The sequence below is a fragment of the Achroia grisella genome, unplaced genomic scaffold (genome assembly GCF_030625045.1).
Source record: "Achroia grisella isolate CSIRO2021 unplaced genomic scaffold, CSIRO_AGI_Agris_v1 utg544, whole genome shotgun sequence".
Lineage (NCBI taxonomy): Eukaryota > Metazoa > Arthropoda > Insecta > Lepidoptera > Pyralidae > Achroia > Achroia grisella.
The window spans coordinates 503907-523029 of record NW_026712929.1 but is presented as its reverse complement, the minus strand read 5'-3'; the positions used below and the strand labels follow the sequence as shown (position 1 = coordinate 523029).

Genomic DNA, 19123 nt, shown 5'->3' with positions numbered 1-19123 from the left:
CTACGTTACCATTTCGGGTACGCAGACATGCCTGCGTGCTCTGTAATTTCATTGCTTTTTCCACCCATCAACGGAAACACATTTTACAAAGTAAGATGTTTGGCGGCTGAAATAGGTCAGACAGACGTCGTGTTGCACTAACGCTTTTGTACAACTTCTAAGTCGGTATTCTTAATGAAATATTTTTTAACTAGTGCCCGCGCTTCATTTAGGTATACATTTCTTGTTCGTCATTAATTTTGACAAAAGGAAATAAAGCATATATTATTTGTATAATCAATTAATTAATAAAATTGTAGGTGGCGTATTGAAAATTTTAATCAAATTAATTAGTACCCCTTTTTAAGAGGTATTTTCTCAGGTTTCTTTACCATGTATATTAACACAATATCTGAAAATTTCACTCTAATTTTGTACGACCGTTTTTACACAGCATTTTCCTCGTCACGATTTTATCGTGTTATCGTGTTTTATATATGTAAAGATAAAGGTAATATAAAAGATGATTTATAACTAATGATGATAATAATGATTCCTGCTTGCATCAAGCGCATATCAAAACGCATTAGATAATGAACACGTTAATATGAAGATTACTCTTTATTCAAATTATACGTTTTAAGATAAATATCTAAATATAATATTAGTGATAATAAATATAATACATAGTCTTCATTACTTAATATCATTTAAATATTCTTTGTTACAGGTACGATGGCGAGAAGTTGTCTGCTAATGGCATTCCTAATTGGAAGCCAAGGAATTTTCCTGAAACAGCTGCTTAGTTCAGCACATAGCATCCTCAGCGGGTCTCCTGTTCTCCACCTCACTGGTCCTGGAGCTCAGTTTGCGAAGATAGTTACAATTGGACCAACGCCACAGAGATTACCAGTGACTGGATTTGGGTGAGACTGTCGCTGATATATGTATATATACATAGTGCAAATATTTTTATTATCAATGATATATTCCAAATAAGAGTAAAGAGCATTTTAAAAAATCATATGAGATAAAGAATTATTAAAAAAGAAATAATAATAAGTACTTGTACATGTTTTATCTGGTGTAATGAAAATGTAATAATAATTGTAATTATCTGTATTATTAAAAAAGCATGAAATATAATAAGAATCACTCGCACTCACTTTGCACAAGTAAATTAACAAAGCAATATTCGAAGTACAATAATGCAAATCAAGTTACCTACATGTAGATAATTTAGCAGCTCATACTAGTAGAGAGCAAGAAGAGATATTGCAAAAACTATGGCTTGCTTATAAAAAATATCAGTTTCTAATTTAAAATAGCAACGTAGTAAAGGACAGGTAATATTTTAAACAGTGAGTAATTCTTTAATAATAAATAAAGAATGGCCTTTGTTTATTTTAAAAATTGATCTACGTCTTGTCTTTAATTTTACATGATGGTAATTCAAGTAAATTAATGATAAAAAATCATTTAAATAATAGATACAATAAATGTACGATATTACTATCTTAAAAACATGGCGCTGGTCAATTTTTATATTAATCGAATAAAACTGTCAAAATACCTTCACACAGGTTATTTTAATTATCATAGGAATAAACGACATTCTATTAAAAATTACGATTAAAATTAGATTAATAAAATCCCAGCATAATATTCAGATAGTCCAAATTCACATTCAAAATATCTTTATTCATGTAGGTCTATTACACATTCTTATGATATGTCAAATCTCCCGTAGTATAGTTTTTCATTATTATATAGATGTTGAAGCGGAGGTATCAAATGTGTCTGATGAGTGAGAGGTGCTGAGGGTTTTAATGAGAAAATACAGAGATGAAATAAAATGCGACTAGTGTGACAGCGATATACAATAGAAAGTGAACAATAAAGAATATGTCAAAGAATATTATTATAAAATTTAAAAATAATATAAAAACCTATCAAGGAGTTCGCTACAGATGTAATTACCAACAATCACAGATATAATCGAATATATTATATTAAATAAAAGTTCGTCATTTGGTTTCTATTCGTTCATGTCTTTATAACACAACGGCTTATTTTTTATATTAATATATAATTTCCATCAAAATAGCCGATGTAACATAAGAAAAAAAAATGTAGACCAAATATTTCCATAAAATTACCAAGCATGTGTTAGATGGCCAAACTAATGGTATGAAATAAGCTCTCTCAGAGTTAAGTTGTAGACGAAATGCAAATTTATTGTTATTCCAAGTTTCACGAGTTAAACTTTTAGGCAGCTACTAGAAAAGCTGAAGAAAAAACAAAAGTTCTTGTTTTGGGCTATCTTTGTGCTATTATATATTGTAATAGGAACTGGCACAAAAAAGCCTTTAAAAGAATATGCATTTATGATATATTTATAAAAACAAATAAGAATACTTACGTATCATACAAAGTGTCTTAATATCTGGGTCCAAATTCAATATTACCTACTATTTACAATTCGTATGCATTTTCCGAAAGTTGTTTATAAAATTAACGAATTTAAGTAAATGAAATCATGAAAGATATTATTTTATGCATCGTGTTTCATGTATTTCAACGTTTGATCTAAACTTCTAAGGGTATGTCATCCGATCGTAAAACATCCTTTTTCTTTAGAAATAAATTGGCTTATTCAGTTCTCGTGGGATTGAGAGCGACATGAAAGCTTCGATTGTAATGTTTTAACATTTTAAATATTTCACACGTGTATGGTCATTTTAGAGAATTGCTCAAGAATTTTCCTTATAAAAAAAAAGAAAATAAAAAAGATGTCCTATTATTATGTATGACAGTTTTATTCGTATTACCGAAAATATTTGCAACCATATTAACATTTGATTACTGCACTACTTTTCGATAACTTAAAGGTGAAGTGAGATTTTATCTGTGGTGTTCAATTTATTACTATATACCTAATTATTCATTCACTTAGTGATTGGTTGTTATGGTTTGGTAGAAATTGTTATTCAATGATTGTTCAAGACCTTCCAATGAGTCGACAATTTTGTGACAAATAAAATTACATAAAAGGAAGAACAACTTTTACATAATATAATTTCTCACTAAATTCAATAAATTTATATTTTACATCATCTTCAAGTCGGCGTTACATTTTATATTTATGTTTATCATAATAATATAACTAATATGGAAAAATACTTGATACCGCTACCAATAATACATTCATTACTAAATTACTGAGATATAAACCACAGTCAAATATTGTTAATTATTTGAAGCTGTTTTGTTATCCCTTATATCCTAATCATTCCTATATGTTTCCTCTTTCCTTTCTTATGTTTCGTATTATAATTAAACTCAACTCTCTTGCGTTCATAGCATAAAATACAAGTGGTTTAATTACATCACCATTATTTTATCTTACTTACAAAGTACAATACAAAACATACGTAATGTACTTTGTAAGTAAGGTAAAATAATAAAGGTAAAATATTTAATAGTATACAAAATATACAGAAATACTTACATATGTAAATGTATCTGTATATTATAAAAAAAATTGGAGAAAAGAAAAAGAAGAATGTCCGATTATAATCGAGCGAAATGTCACAATCGTGAGACCCAATAGGACTAGTAATAAAGAAAGAACCTCTTGAATTAACAACGGACTATTATCAAATACATAAAATAAAATTATAATGTTATGATTTTCTTTTTTAACTTAAGGGCATACCAAATTCCATTCCAACCTTTTAAGCTATTCAAGCGTGATTGAGTGACAAATAACATTGCAAAACTTACACATTTAAAATGTTACTGGGATATGAATTAGAAATTACTATTACGGTCAAATACCTATGTAAATCACATATTGGTATATTCTACCAATAAGTAGACTGATAGTGAGATCGGTATAATTCATAATGAGTTCTTTAAAAGTACCTCCCTAGTAAATTCTTACGTAGCAATAATAATTTTAATATCTTTAATTGAAACGACAAAAGGGATGAATTTCAACAAAACAATACGTTCGCTATCAATATACCTACATCGTTTTATTTGTGCTTTCTATTTGAGAGATAAAATTTTGCATAACAATGAATTTGTTATTCGGTTATGTCCTTACAGGCATTTTTGTTATTCAAACTTCCAGCCCATTTAGTAGCATTATGTCATCTTGTAAACGTAGAAACGTATTTTAATATGTGTAGTGTAACCATCTGGAGTTGTGTAATATTTGGGTAATGTAGTCATATACTTTCAGCATTAAAGGCATTATTCAAAAACCTGAACTAACAAGGACTTAATAATGCACAAGTATACAAAAGAAATACATATATATACATATATCACAGATTTATTTTTTCAAATATTGTCTCACTCATGCACGTAAGTATATGGATACTTACGTCAACAAATCATTCCATTTAACTGAATTACGTTATAATAAACTTCAGTTTTTTGTTTACAGTTTATATATTAAATTTTAGTTTAATATTATTAGCTACTTATTCTTGTGTTATTCGTAGCGTTATTAGTTTGTATTTTTCATTAATTATTCAGATGATTTTATGTTCAAATAATTTAAAATTTATACTACAATATACTATTTTACAGTAATATCTATATCACTGAAATTTAATATATTTTAAAAGTTAGGTAGGTATAAAAGTGACAAAACCGAGGCTTAAATAAATAATTTTCAGTAAATATACCTAAAATTATATTTAAATTTGTATAACTTTCCTACGAAGAACACAATATCACGAATAATAAACTTGATATTATTTGATAAACTGAATTATGTGCTTTAGTTTAAATAGAATTAGAACAAAATATTCATATATTCTGCAAAATATATCTTTTTAAATATGCAATCAAAATATCAATACTCTCCTATCGATATCTTAGTTATCTTTTATCTTTCCTGGTACTTCCAAAACAGCTTCAACTTTTACCCCAGAGTATAGTTTTACTTTATATCTATCTATAAGAAGGTACGCCGTAATAAATCCTGACTACACCGAAAACGAAGTATCGGAAATATACCAATTGTATATACGTGCGTACGTATTGTAATATGTGCACATAGTTGGTACTATATGGATGATGTTGCATGTAACCTGTACTATAGTGTTCAGTATGCCCCCAGCAGACCAGAGGCAGACATCAGGGAAGCACAAGCCAGCACTGTAAGGTTAATATGTCACTGTGGCTAATATAATACCTACACCTAGAGTAATTCACAAATATATTTTAAGTTAAAAAGATAAATATGATGAGTGTTATTCGTCTAATTGTTTTAAAATTTTTTGATTGATGAATATTCAAAGACAGTTTTAAATAAAATTCTGCTAAGAAACTCTCATCTTCTTTATCTTTAAATAGTAAAAAATAATGCACATATTTCATTTATTTGAATACAATAATATTAGACAATATATAATATATTAATGAAGGGTAAATTTTATATTTTTATACTAATACAACATTATGTACATTTATAAATCTTTTATTCAATTTGTTATGCATATGTTTAGATCTAAGAAAATAGCTTAGTACAATATAATATATATTCCTGTTGTCTTTGAGACAAGGAGTATAAACTGCCGCGGGTTTGTGACAATGCCACAAGCCCTACATTGTAAAAATGTAAATTTATTACTCCCTGGCTTTAAAGTCTGCTTATTTCTTTGTTTATCTCCGAAGTTAGATAAAGGTAGAACGCTTTGAAAGAGTTAACGATCAGTAAATTTACGGGTTTGAAATAAATATAACATAGATTACGTTTAATCTGCCTGTATATTTGTAGTTAGAATTACACCTCATTATTATTAGCTTGCTCTACATAAAATAGCTTTGCACATATGAAACTGTAGCTGCTTGCTTTATATAAAAGTTACATAGTCATATTGATATGGACTAAGTTGCTTATTTATCACTCGGAAAAATGACATATATATTTCGTAAGTAAAACAAATATACATCAACGTTGGTATCTCAGTATATTAAAAATTTTCTTATCGGTATACAATTTTTGAAAAGTTTTACTTAAATAATTACCTAAATTACTCTTATGTAATGAATACAACGATTTACAATGAATACTTACAGTGGGTTGCCAAATTAATAGGGACAGTCACGAAATATTCGTTTTTTGTAAAACATTGGTCTATAATTAATTAAAAACGTCACTTTAGGCTATAATTATATTTAATAATATCAGACACATATCTTATAATGAATTTAGACTATAATAATTTAATATTTGAACAACTAGAAAATAGAAACAAGTATATCTATAAATTGTATAAGCTGTTGATTACCTAAAATAAATAAATAAATAAATAAATAAATAATAAAAATGATGATGGGAAATTATTAGTATTTTGTCACATTTCCTTTTGCTTCTATCAGTGCTTGAATCCGCCTCGGCATACTTTCAATACACTGTTTAGCACTTTCTTTTATTTTGGGATTGTGAAACCATACATTTATTAATTTTTCAATTAGTTTTACTTTGGTAGTTATGATTTCCTTAGCAATTTCCGCCTTGGTAATTTCCCACAAGTTTTCTATGGGATTCATATCAGGAGAATTGCCAGGCCAAGGTAAAACTGGAATGTTGTGGTCTTCCAAAAATTTGGTTACACTCCTCGCTTTATGACATGGAGCTGAATCGTGCATAAACACGAATTCCTCCCCATTCGGGAACCATTCCTGAAGTTGCGGCAACAGGCGAGTTTCTAATACTTGCTTGTATTGGTCCTGTCTCATGGTTCCCTGGACGATATAGAGGCGCCCAACTCCTTTTGCGCTGATGACAGACCATACCATTATTTTTACAGGGTGTTTAATTCGTTCCACTATGCAATCAGGATGAAATTTCTCGCCTGGGCGCCGCCTCACGAAGTTACTTTTGTTGGCCAGAATTTCAAAAGTTGACTCGTCTGAGAAACATACCTAAAAAAATATAGAAACTATTTATAATTTTTGTAAATATGATTTTATATAACACAAATAAAATTAACCATAGAACTGACCTTATTCCAGTCTTCAACAGTTTTCAGGCGGTGCTCACGAGCCCAAGCAAGCCTTTTCTTTTTCATCGCCTCTGTTAATCGGGGTTTCTTAACTGGACGATGACCTGTCAGGCCTTCCTCTGCCAACCTTCGCTGTACAGTTCTTTTTGAAACACGTATTCCAGATTCCTGTACTATCTGAGTTAAAAATCCAGCACTTTTCTTTCTGTTTTGCAAGCAGATATCTCGAATTTTCCTATCGGAACGTGTTGTTGTGATACGTTTTCTGCCACATTTGCCTTTTCTTTTGGGCGAAAGTGGCTGATTTTGATCTAAATTTATTTTTATTTTATTGACGGCAGATTTCGATATCCCGGCCAGTTGTGCTATCATCCTCTGAGAGTGATTTGTGTGTAGGAGAAGGGTTTTAACCTCGGATTTTTTTCTCGGAGTCAAATCTACCCCTCGACCCATAGCCAAAGCTGAAAATATAAAAATAAATTAAAATTGTTCTAAAATCCGCTCCAAAATACTTTAATTTTAATTATAGTAAAATATTACTTACTTGCAGGTATTGATTATTTCACAAAACCACTAAAGAACTGTTTAAAAGAATAATTTACATGTTTCACTTTTACACGTGTGAACGACTGTGTGTCTCTCCCGTCATTAAAATATATTTCCAAAATAAACAAATCTCTCAGCACTTGAAATTCACTTTGAATTTGAGTTATAGAGACAAGGTGAACATAAAAACATATCAGCAAAAAACTTTTACCACTTAAAAACGTAGTCAAGACCACTTGACGAACAAAAATTATAAAAAATGTGACTGTCCCTATTAATTTGGCAACCCACTGTATGTACAAATTGAAATAATTGAATGTTAGATAGATCCTATTAGTATCTTAATATATTATTAGGTAGGTTAATATTTGTATTATGTATATATTAATATAGTTTTATTTATATAATTTAACACAATTTTCTGAAATCTATGTATTTATTATGTAGTATATACCTAGCACATTACATATATAATGTAACCACCCGTAATATTTATTATCTGCCAGAAAACAATAAACAGTAATTATCCATAATCATATTAATGTAATTTATCGGTTTCTAAAACTATAATAAATTGTAAGAATAACGATCTAATGAGCATAATTAAATAGTTTCAGCAATCCGCCTCCGCCGTTGGGGTCGGCTCAAGACCCAGCGACACAAACATGTGGTCTGGCTCCACCATTTTGTTCAAAATCACGATATCGAACTATCGATGGTTCTTGTAACAATTTTTTAAGACCATCTTGGGGTACACCGCAGACACCATACGGACGTTTATTGCCTTATAATTATGCTGACGGTGAGTTAATTATAATTATAATAATTGTAAATAGGTATACGAAGATACTCATAATCGCCACCAAGCAACATGATTTATAGCAATTAAATATGGTAATTTATAGTGGTATCGGCGTTACCTTACCTTTATCCCATTATTTGGGGTCGGCGCAATATGTTATCCTCTCTCACTGATCCCTATCCCTATCGTCCGTTATATCTGAGCATTTTCACAATCTGTCCACCGTTGTTTTGGTCGTGCCTCCCTTTCCATCCATCCACGTCCATATTATATACTTTCTGTAAGACATGGTCCTCGCTCCTCCGCATAACATGTCCATACAAAGTCTACCTTGCAACTTGTCTATAATAGTGATATATGGCGGAGAAAATATAAGGCACAGAGGAATGCCACTTAGTTCTATGGAATGGTAATACATAAGTTATTTTTATAATACTGCAAAATAACTACTGTAAATTGTAAAATTTCTGTACCGAACTCTTAAATGCATCACGTAATCTAATCTTTATTAATAAGGCGACTGGATGACGTGAATTTGTCCAAAGGGATTTTATTAACGTTATATCCTGTTCCCTTGAAATCCGAGCTTTCTGCCAATTTTCATCTAAATCGGTTTCGTAGATTAGCTATACCTCATAGTAAAGAAACGACCGACATTAACTAATAAAGAAAGGGTATAGTATAGGTAGCAACAAAATAATTTATCTTTTCCCTTGATGTGGGAGAATAGGTATTTTTTTTTATTTATTTAACTTCAATGCACACATTATACAAAATATAGTAAAGTACATTTGGCGGACTTAACACCAGGTACGTTAAAAACCAATGGAATAGAGATTAACTCTTGGTGATAAATAAAAAAAACATTAATAATTACAAACCCTGGTATTGATTTCTGAAATTTCTTGCAGACTACAGTTTAAAAAAATACTTTTTTAAATATAATTTTATTTAGGTATATAAAGGTAGATAAATATGTTGCTAAATGAATTATTGTTTTACATGTATCTATAAATAACCTAAAAAAATTCAAAAGTTATTCATTAAATTTCTACTAGCAAGTAGTTTACTCAGTATTTATTTAAATATCGGTATTTATTGTTAAATATCCATTTATGTTTCTTGGTTTACAAAGTCTTGTAAATAAATACATTTCTTTCTCGATAATGTAGCTACTCGTAAATCATGTCTCACATATGTACTCTTATCTACTGTATTCAGTTGTGATTTTTATAAAGTATTTTGTCTTTTTTTTTATTTCAATCAATCATTGTAGATTTACACCCGCGTTTTCCGTTCTTTTTGTATTTCTTATTTACTAATGTGCCACTGTGCTGCGCCCTTTTTACTTAAATTGAGCCTCTTGTGATCCAAATAAGTCTTCTCTTTGTTGTATATAGATACATCTCGTATTGGAACCTAAATTGTAGGCATTTCTTTTTTTCTAACAGTTTCATAATAATATAGGTACTATAGATAAAGTATTATGGTTATGTTTACTTTATAATTTTGCATTACTTTTGTCATGAATGCATCTAATAGACCTGTACACACAATTACAATTACACCTATCAATATCAAGGCTCAGAATAGCAAAAAATGTACAGTACTAACATGTGTTATATAAAATTGGAAGAAAAAAACTATCTATCTATGCATATATAGATTACTGGAATGTAAGGTCAGGCAGTACCCGCCATTATTAAAGTGAAACAATTAACTTCACACATTAATGTATCATGTCATTGCATATTGTTACTTATGAATATGTTGAAATTGTATTATTTGACCTCGTATTGAGCTCAATGGTTGGGTTAAATCTGAGATCTGATAAAAAGTATAGTATATATCAAGGTTATGTTGACAAGTGTAGGCATGCGACTCTGGATTGTTTCCTATTCTTTTAACAGCGGAGGTCTATGTTCAGAATTTCAGAAGTGCATTTAATGCATTATGAAAGAAATACAAAATAGGTAGTTATTAGTCAGTACTTATCATATGCTCTGATTATATAAGTCATACTATATTTTAGAAATTAGGTAATCATAAGTGTACATAATTACATTATTTTCTTTACGTATATCTTTGATTTCAGGTGTCAGTGCAATGCCTGTATCATCATCTGGTCGTCCCCTGCCAAATCCTCGTGACATCAGTCTTCGACTCTTTCCTGATAGACAGCTGGTCGACCCAATTTGGAACTTGAATGCTCAACAATGGGGCCAAATTATTACCCATGATATGTCCCTCACCGCTGGCGTTACGCAATCCCGTAAGTTAACCAAAAGAACTTGCAAAACGCGTTTTGTTAACTTTCTACTTATACGAATCAAGTTATTTGATTTTTTCTGACTAATTTACACGTAGTTATAAATTATTAATTTACAATTACAATCACCCCTTTTTTTTTGCATAATAAAATAAGACTTTTCATATAAAATAATATGTGTAGTTGTAGCTAAATATATAAGGTGGTTAATATTAACTCATAAATTACATGTAGATTATGGAAGTCATATTCAAACTGTATGTTTGATTTACCTGTTACCTAGTGAGTGTTCACAGTTAATACTAAACTTTATTAATTGGTAATTTGAATAGTTAAAACAAAGAGGATATTTAGTGTAAGTTGTTCAATTATGAAATTTGTATCAATATTATAGGTTCATAAGCATATTTAATATATGATACTTTCCAAGTATTTCAGATGTTACAGCAACTCTAAGAAGTATAAGTAATTTGCCTGAACTTCTTGAAATACTTATATATTATATTCCATGAATTCTCATATTGCGAAAAAGATTTCATGTTTATCAGAATACATTATTATTTCAAGATTGAAGGTAGATATTTATCTTAGAATAATTGTCAATTAAGTTTATGAGAGACATTTTGCGATGTTGCAAGTTGTACCTATCTAGTAGTAATATTGAAAGAAACAACATTTTGAGGTACATAATTAATTAAGTTCGTAAATAACAATTTATTAAATACTATTAATGATATTAAGTATTAATTATAAGTTTATAAAATTAAATTAATATTTTAGTATGCAATTGGCCAATGAAAACTCTATTAATGTTTAATTTTGCGCTGGCTATATAAACGTAATTTAAATTTACCGGTTTTGCCTTAGGCTTGTCTAATTTTACCTGCTGTTGTATTCTTATTAAGTTGGTAACGTATTTTCCACACAGATTCGACCACTGTATCAAAATAAACGATTAGATAAATATTTAATATTTTAATATAATGTCAAATATTACAAAAAATTAAACCGGTAGATGTAAATATGTGCGATATTTACCAACTATTTTGGCCTGCAGACCACAGTCACGCACGTAGGTACCTGTATTGAAAATATGGACCCACTAAAAGCAATAAAAACTTTTTCCTATAAAATGGAATCACATTCTTAATATATCGGCTTGTTCGTGCGTAACAACATTTTCATATATTGTTCCCCGACTACCAAAATATTTTAATTGCCTCAAAAGATATTACTGTCCTTGTTGTTTTATTTATTCACATCATAAGACACGCTTACGTAAAAACCTATCATTAATTATTGTTGTACATTAACAAATCACAAAGTTAATATTTCGATACTAATGATGATGATTAACGGTATGATGAAAGTGTATTTTTTATATAATGTTTTTAATCTGTAAAAGTATTCATATCAGAAAGGGTAGGTATGTATATGAAACCAATAAAATACATTTTGAAAGGTTTCTGAATGACACGATTTTTATGCTCGATCGATAGGATCGACTGTCAATTTCATCCGACATTCTCTCTACACTTGTTAACTTTGTGCCCATCTTCCAAGCTTACTTTACTACACTTTCTTAGTAATACAATCTATTTGTAATATAGGGTCCCTCTCTTGACGCATATTTGTTGAGGCAGGCCTTCTCTACTGACCTACGTACATGCCACTTTGTCAGGTTACTAAACATTCCAGCGACATGTAGAAAATTTTGTGGATACCTTTTTTGACATTGTTCTATAAGTGGAGATATGAGTAAATAAACAGATAAAAATACAAGAACATCATTATATATTTTTTTATATTGAAGAAATATACATATCTTATTGAATAACAAAGAATTATATATATAAAATTGAAGAACAGTTAATCTACAAACATTTGAAGAAAATAATATAATTAAAATTCCTTCAAAAATATATAGTTTATAGAATTAAGAATACAGATAAATTTGAAATACATATACTAGTTTGAAATACTTATATTAGTTCGTGAATAAATAAAACGCTTTACTTTAGATGCCTCCGTTATAATTTATAAAACAATTTGTATAATATAATAAATTTGGGTTATTCATTTTTTAATTTAGATAAGGAAAGCATAGTTTGCTGCGACGATAATGGTCAACTAGCTCTCGATGCGCAAACAAACCCTACTTGCGCACCCATCCTCATACCGCCAAATGACCCAGTTCATGTACCTCAGGGGACTCAGTGTATGAACTTTGTAAGGACGGGTACCACAAGAACAAGAGGATGCACACCACCCAATGCCCCCGCTGAACCCGTAAGCTTTAATTTGTTTATATATATTTATTCAACGTATTATTTTGTTAAAAAAAAGAATTCTTTATGTAACCAACACATAAATTATGCAGCAGTAGATAGTATCTATAAACGTCTAAAAGAATAAATACGTGATTTCAAATATCATAGAACAAATAAGAATTTTTAATGCTATCCACATATACACGAAATGTATGGTACCTACTCAAAGATATACCACGATAAATGCGTAAACTAAACAATTACCATGAAAATATATCTGGATCTGATTTAATTCAGATAAACTGTCATTTATTATTAATTGATAATAGAGACACAAAGCGATTCTTGTATACCAATATCTGTCAGCAGGCCATATAGCATTAATGTATTGTAATATAAAAATATAAAATACTGCAAATCACTGAATTTTATTTATACAAGAAGAATTGAATTACATATGATTATCATTTTTCACAATCTGCACTTACAGAAGAAATATTTACAACCCGCTATTGGACGTGACCAAAATAAATGAGGATCTAGCTTTGGACGACGTTCACCAATCTCGTGTATAAATTAAACTTATCCTTTTACGATAAAGTACCTACACATGAATTCAGATTGCTATAATTTTAAGTTAAAATTATACAAAGAACTGGAAGTTACCTATATTTTTTTTTAACAACAAAAGAATTCATTTTTGTAAGACATTTTAGTCACACATATATATGCGTAATTTTTTTTTCCACAAAATTATCATAATTATTGTTCTAGTCATTACTGTTGTTATGTTACAATTAATACTTTTTAACAAGTAGGTAGGTATTTAGGTAGATCACCTAGCATAGTAGGTTTGCTGAAAAAATCTTATTTCAGCAAACGGATTGCTAAAAGGAACTTTCAAATTCAGTCAATTGGGTTTAATCCCTTATTGGTTCCATATATTTCTTAGAATGGTTAGTCATTTTGTTCGTAGTAACGAACGTGTAAAACGTCTAAACCCATTTTATGTTTCACTTTAGTTAAAAACATATTTGTTTCTACGAAAACGTTGAAGCGTACATGTTTTTAAAAATATCACCTTTCTAAGATGTCTTTTATCAATCTCAAGCAGACAATGGTCTGTCGCTTTGTCTTCGAATTTTACTTTTTTTTTCAGATTTCTACAGTAACAGCATACATGGATTTATCATTAGTATATGGCAGCAGTGCGGGTCAGGCTGCTCCAATAAGAGCGTACTCTGGCGGTCGTCTGCTAACCGTATTGAGGGGAGGCCAGGAGTGGCCCCCACAAGACCCTAACATCACGGTCACCTGCGAAACCGCACTCTCGCCTAACGAACCGTGTTATTTGACTGGTAATTACGCCCTTCATTAACCTAATAATATTAAAGATCAATTAATTTTGCTAAAGATTAATTAATATTACTGTATGAAGTATACTGGGCAATAAAGTTAAAATTAATTGTATGAGTATGATTAAAACAAATTAAAGAGCCAGGTGAATTAAGTCTAAAATTATGCTGAAGACTGCCGAAGTTTGGCAATTCCGATATTGTAATAATTTTCATAAATAAAATATTGTATACAATTTTATATTTAGACATTGTTATTTAAAAATATGTTGTCATATTTGATCGTAGAAGAAAAACACATACAAACGAAGTGATAAATCATATTTTTTTTCTTCAGTACTATTTTTTAATATTGGGTTTAGAAATATATTTATTAGTACATTTAATTATTTTTATAATATTAGGTAATAAGAACTAATTTTAAGAATTAATAAAAGAAATATACCTATATATATTTAAAAAAGATACCTGAGTAAATATAAACATTTTTATTGTACCATATTGTAATTCATATATATACGAACAATGCCAATATCAAGTTATTAATTATTGAAATTTTCTACAAGTTTCTACATTTATAAAAATACTACAGACTCGTCGTGTCTTCGCATTGATGTAAGAATATAGATGTACACATTCATAAAATCTATCAAGTATTTTAAGTTTATTCTGTTAAGTTCTATACAAAATATATCTTCTCTTTTTTTAATTGGAAATAGCAGAACTAGTTAAATTATTGCCTTCTAGGTGACATCAGGACAAATCAGAACCCTCACTTGGCGGTCCTACAAATCGTACTTCTACGTGAACACAATCGTATCGCAGATGTATTATCATCTCTCAACCGACACTGGGATGATGAAACCTTGTTCCAAGAAGCGAGAAGAATACACATCGCTGAAATACAACATATTAACTATTATGAATATCTACCAATATTTCTGGGTAAGTTTCCTAATAACTGAATGGCACACTCAACTCATGGGTTGCCTGCACTGATATGGGACTGATAAGGGATAGAGATTGACTTGCATAATTGACAAAAATTTTACTGCATAAATAAATGACTCCACATTAAATCAAATTAAATCATATCAAAAATGTTTTATTCATGTAGGCCATTTTAGTCGTTTATGAACGTCAAATTTTTTGTATTATTATTTTTTCCCTACCGACCAGTATACAGATTCAATCGAGAAGAGTTCCATCAATATTAATTTCTATTTTCTAGCTGTCGTCTTCTAAGTTTTATCTATTATCGGAATATTAGTTGTGTCCGCGACTTTACCCGCATAAAAGCTATGTATGGACGTGAAATATCGATTCAAAATCAAGATAATGGGAGAAAATAGTGTTATTTAGATACAGTATATAAATAAAAACAATAGAACTTTCTTTATAAAGGATTCAATCAGGACTAAAGACTATTAATTATAAAATACACTAAAATTTCTGAAAATTCAGAAAGCTACGTAGTAACATAAAAATAAAAAAACAACAATCTAATAAAGTGTTTCTTTCGATTTGAAAACGATTGAAAATACTGTCTAATAGTAGTAGTATTATTTAAATATTGTTAATCTTTAAAAATATTTAGCTTATTAATAAAATGTCTGAGCTTATCTTTTCTTGGTTAACATTCAGTTTTTTAATAAATATTATATAGGGTAGTGTAAAGTCTAGATTTTTTTATATTGTAAAGATTAGATTTTTGTTTGTTTATAATTTTGCTCGAAAATATAATTAAAGCTATCAATAATCTATATAAATCTCTTTATGTAGTTTAAGTTAATAGTTCAGTATTTTATTATTCTTGTCGCAATACATATTGTAAATGTTGACTGCACCGAAAAAGTCGCCCGGCTTAAGAACTTTAAGAAGCGTATTCAAGGCTCTAAATCTTCAAATTCATGTTCTGCTCATTTAAGTATTTGTACAGAAAAATCGTGGTAAATATTTAAACGTCTATTTTTACGTTTGAAACCAACTTGAAAATTTTGCAAAATAACAGAATTTTATCTTTGTAATGTCACGTATTTACATTTCCGTAAATATACAGATTATCATTATTCTTTTTTACATAGAAATTGTCGACGAGTGGTTAATATTAATCTCAATTTCTGTAAAACTCAAGTTTTTTTTGTACTGAAATAATAAAATATTATGTATTCTGATTCAAAAGAATTTCACTGGTTGTTGTAAGTACTTCAGTATATTGTAAATTATTGTTGAGTTGACAATATCTGCAACTCCAAATATTTTTATATATTATTGCCTATAAATTGTTTTTGTGACAAGGTACAAATTGTTTACATTGTTGTCGGTCGTGATTTAAACGATGAACACACGACATCGAAATGAGGGGCAATGCTGGTGGGGATAAAATGGGCTCGGCGGGCTTACTATATGAAATCGGCTGTGATTACGCACTTACGAGGCGATATTATTCAGTGCGCTCCTATCGCTACTCCGACATTGCCTCTATTATTAGGGAATTAATTATAATAATTATATTATTATTATAATGAATTGCATTTTATAATTTCAATCTTAGAATCCTTATAATGGGATTATCTTTTGTATTGTGCGATGATTGATGCAACATAAGAGATATGTGTGGGTCTGAAATAATTATCTTCCCCCTCGAGTCTTCTCGTATGCTTCGTTATACAATACCTTTAAGGCTTACGTATTAAGGTATTAACATACATTAAAACATTACAACGATAAAGTAATTTCAGTTCTAAATAACGACGCTTATTTTACTGTACTGAAATTTAAGTTTAATTAAGAATTAAAACTAGGGATTGAAAAGATAGATAATTTTTTCCAGTTCGTTACTTATACCACTTATACACTGATTTGTTAGTTTGTATTTCATTTTATAGATGATACGATTTTAAAATATCACAAAAATTCAGTTTTATTAGTATAAAGTTATGTCTTGTATATTTTTAAATCATACTATTTTTGTAATAATGAATTTTACTTGGTTTAATCTAAGTAAAGTTTAGTTAGGTCCTAACTACATGTCTAATATATTATTTTCTTTTTACCAGGCTTGGAGAACATGGTTAAAAACAAGCTGATTTATCCAGGAGTTCAGGGCTACGTAAATGATTATAACCCTAATGTAGACCCGTCTGTTCTTGATGAACACGCGACAGCTGCTTTTAGACATTTCCACACTCTGATTCGAGGATTCTTAAAGTACGTATATTCTCTTTCTATTTTATTTAATGGAAAATTTAAACTTTGATGTTTTTGAAATTATACATAAAGGGTAGTTATTACTACATTTGTAAATATTCTTAGGATTTTTTTTTAATTAATAGGTATAAAAGATACTAATGAAACATTTTTATGCATCATAATAATGTTATTAAATGTCTTAATAAATAGAAAAGGACGACGACTTTTGAAATATTTCTCATTTCATATTTATACTAATAAAACATGATACTCGCAAGCAAATATAAGAAGAATGCAGAAGCCATTTTATAGATAAGAATGTACATTAATATGAATTTTAAAAACATGTTCAATTGAATAATATTTACATATTGTTCTGTTTGTTATATCATATCTGAATAACTAAAGATAGTAGTCTTTAAATATATGTAATTGATTTTTTATAATTATTTAAAGATTAAATTACTTTTATGCAGGTTAATTAGAATACAATGAGTAATATAGTAAAACAGTAAATACAATTTGTACGTAAGGTTTTTTTGCAATATACCTAGTTATATCCATATATTATAAATGCGATCGTGCATGTCTGTCTACCTGTTTGTTTATTACCTCTTTACAACCTATTGGCTAAACGGTTTTTAATGAAAATAATAGATATGAAGATACTTCAAGTTCAAGTTCAAGTTCAAGTCAGAGAACTTATCCTGTAATATGATATCCTGTGTTACAGTAATCCGCCCGCACACTCAGCTTATGAGTAACTAGAATTTAGAATCAGTTTTCAATAAGAATTTGTTCGGACGGCTAGTGTTGACGGTACCATTGACGCATTTCTATAGACCATTCCGATACAACCAATACCCCTATCATACAGTATTGTCAGCAGGGCCCGTCCGTCTTCTATCAAAAATGTACGCGGATCCATAATGTTTATTTTCATTATAGACTGATTACGGAGAATCGTGCTCACACTGGTACAGTGCGTATGAGCGACTGGTTCAACCGACCTCTATTGTTGGAACTGCACAACTCCTTCGATAACTTGGCTCGAGGTCTTACATCTCAACCACAAGATTTCAGTGATCAGTTCTGGGACAGCGAAATAACACAATTCTTATTTAAGTAAGTACTATTATTTTTAATAATACAATTTTGTACATGTCTATATGTCTGTAAAAGTTGTCTTCATCATATTAAAATCATAAATATTTCAAACGCTAAAAAGCTTGTTTTGTAAGCTATTTCGATTGTAGTGTAGATTACGCAGTGCAATTACAGGATAAGAAACGTAACAATTAGTCGTCTGGAATGATAACATTTGAGTGGTATACTGACGGGTGTCACATGATAACGTGATGTCCATAGTTCTATTCATGTACATAGGCGATGGTTATCGCTTATCACCAGTGGGGGGTCAGATTATTTGACACTCAAATTGTATAGAAAGGACAGCTTGTTCTGAGGCACATTCTTCAATTGACTACCTACAATAACTAGGTCTTAATTTGGTAGCAGTCGCCCCCACACATTATTTTCCGTAAATGGGATCGCTGCTCAAGTTCCTTTTTATCCCACCGGTTATCGCATTGCAAGTGGGAGGCAGACAGGTTGAAATAGAAATATTTATTAATATTAAATCTTCAGAAAAAAAGAAAATAAAGTAGTATTCGCAAAATTAT

At 29.6% G+C, this 19123-nt stretch overlaps 1 protein-coding gene across 1 annotated transcript in view; it reads left to right on the top strand.

Moving 5' to 3' along the window:
* The first annotated feature begins 713 nt into the window (after positions 1–713).
* Positions 714–19123, top strand: part of LOC131847949 (peroxidase-like) — a 31646-nt gene continuing 13236 nt past the window's right edge. Inside the window, exons 1-9 of the mRNA XM_059197678.1 lie at positions 714–905; positions 5117–5161; positions 8165–8355; positions 10451–10627; positions 12717–12913; positions 14054–14252; positions 14997–15194; positions 17309–17459; positions 18390–18566. Of these exons, the coding sequence (XP_059053661.1) occupies positions 715–905; positions 5117–5161; positions 8165–8355; positions 10451–10627; positions 12717–12913; positions 14054–14252; positions 14997–15194; positions 17309–17459; positions 18390–18566 (1526 nt within the window). The 5' untranslated portion in view covers position 714. The remainder of the gene's footprint in view (positions 906–5116; positions 5162–8164; positions 8356–10450; positions 10628–12716; positions 12914–14053; positions 14253–14996; positions 15195–17308; positions 17460–18389; positions 18567–19123) is intronic.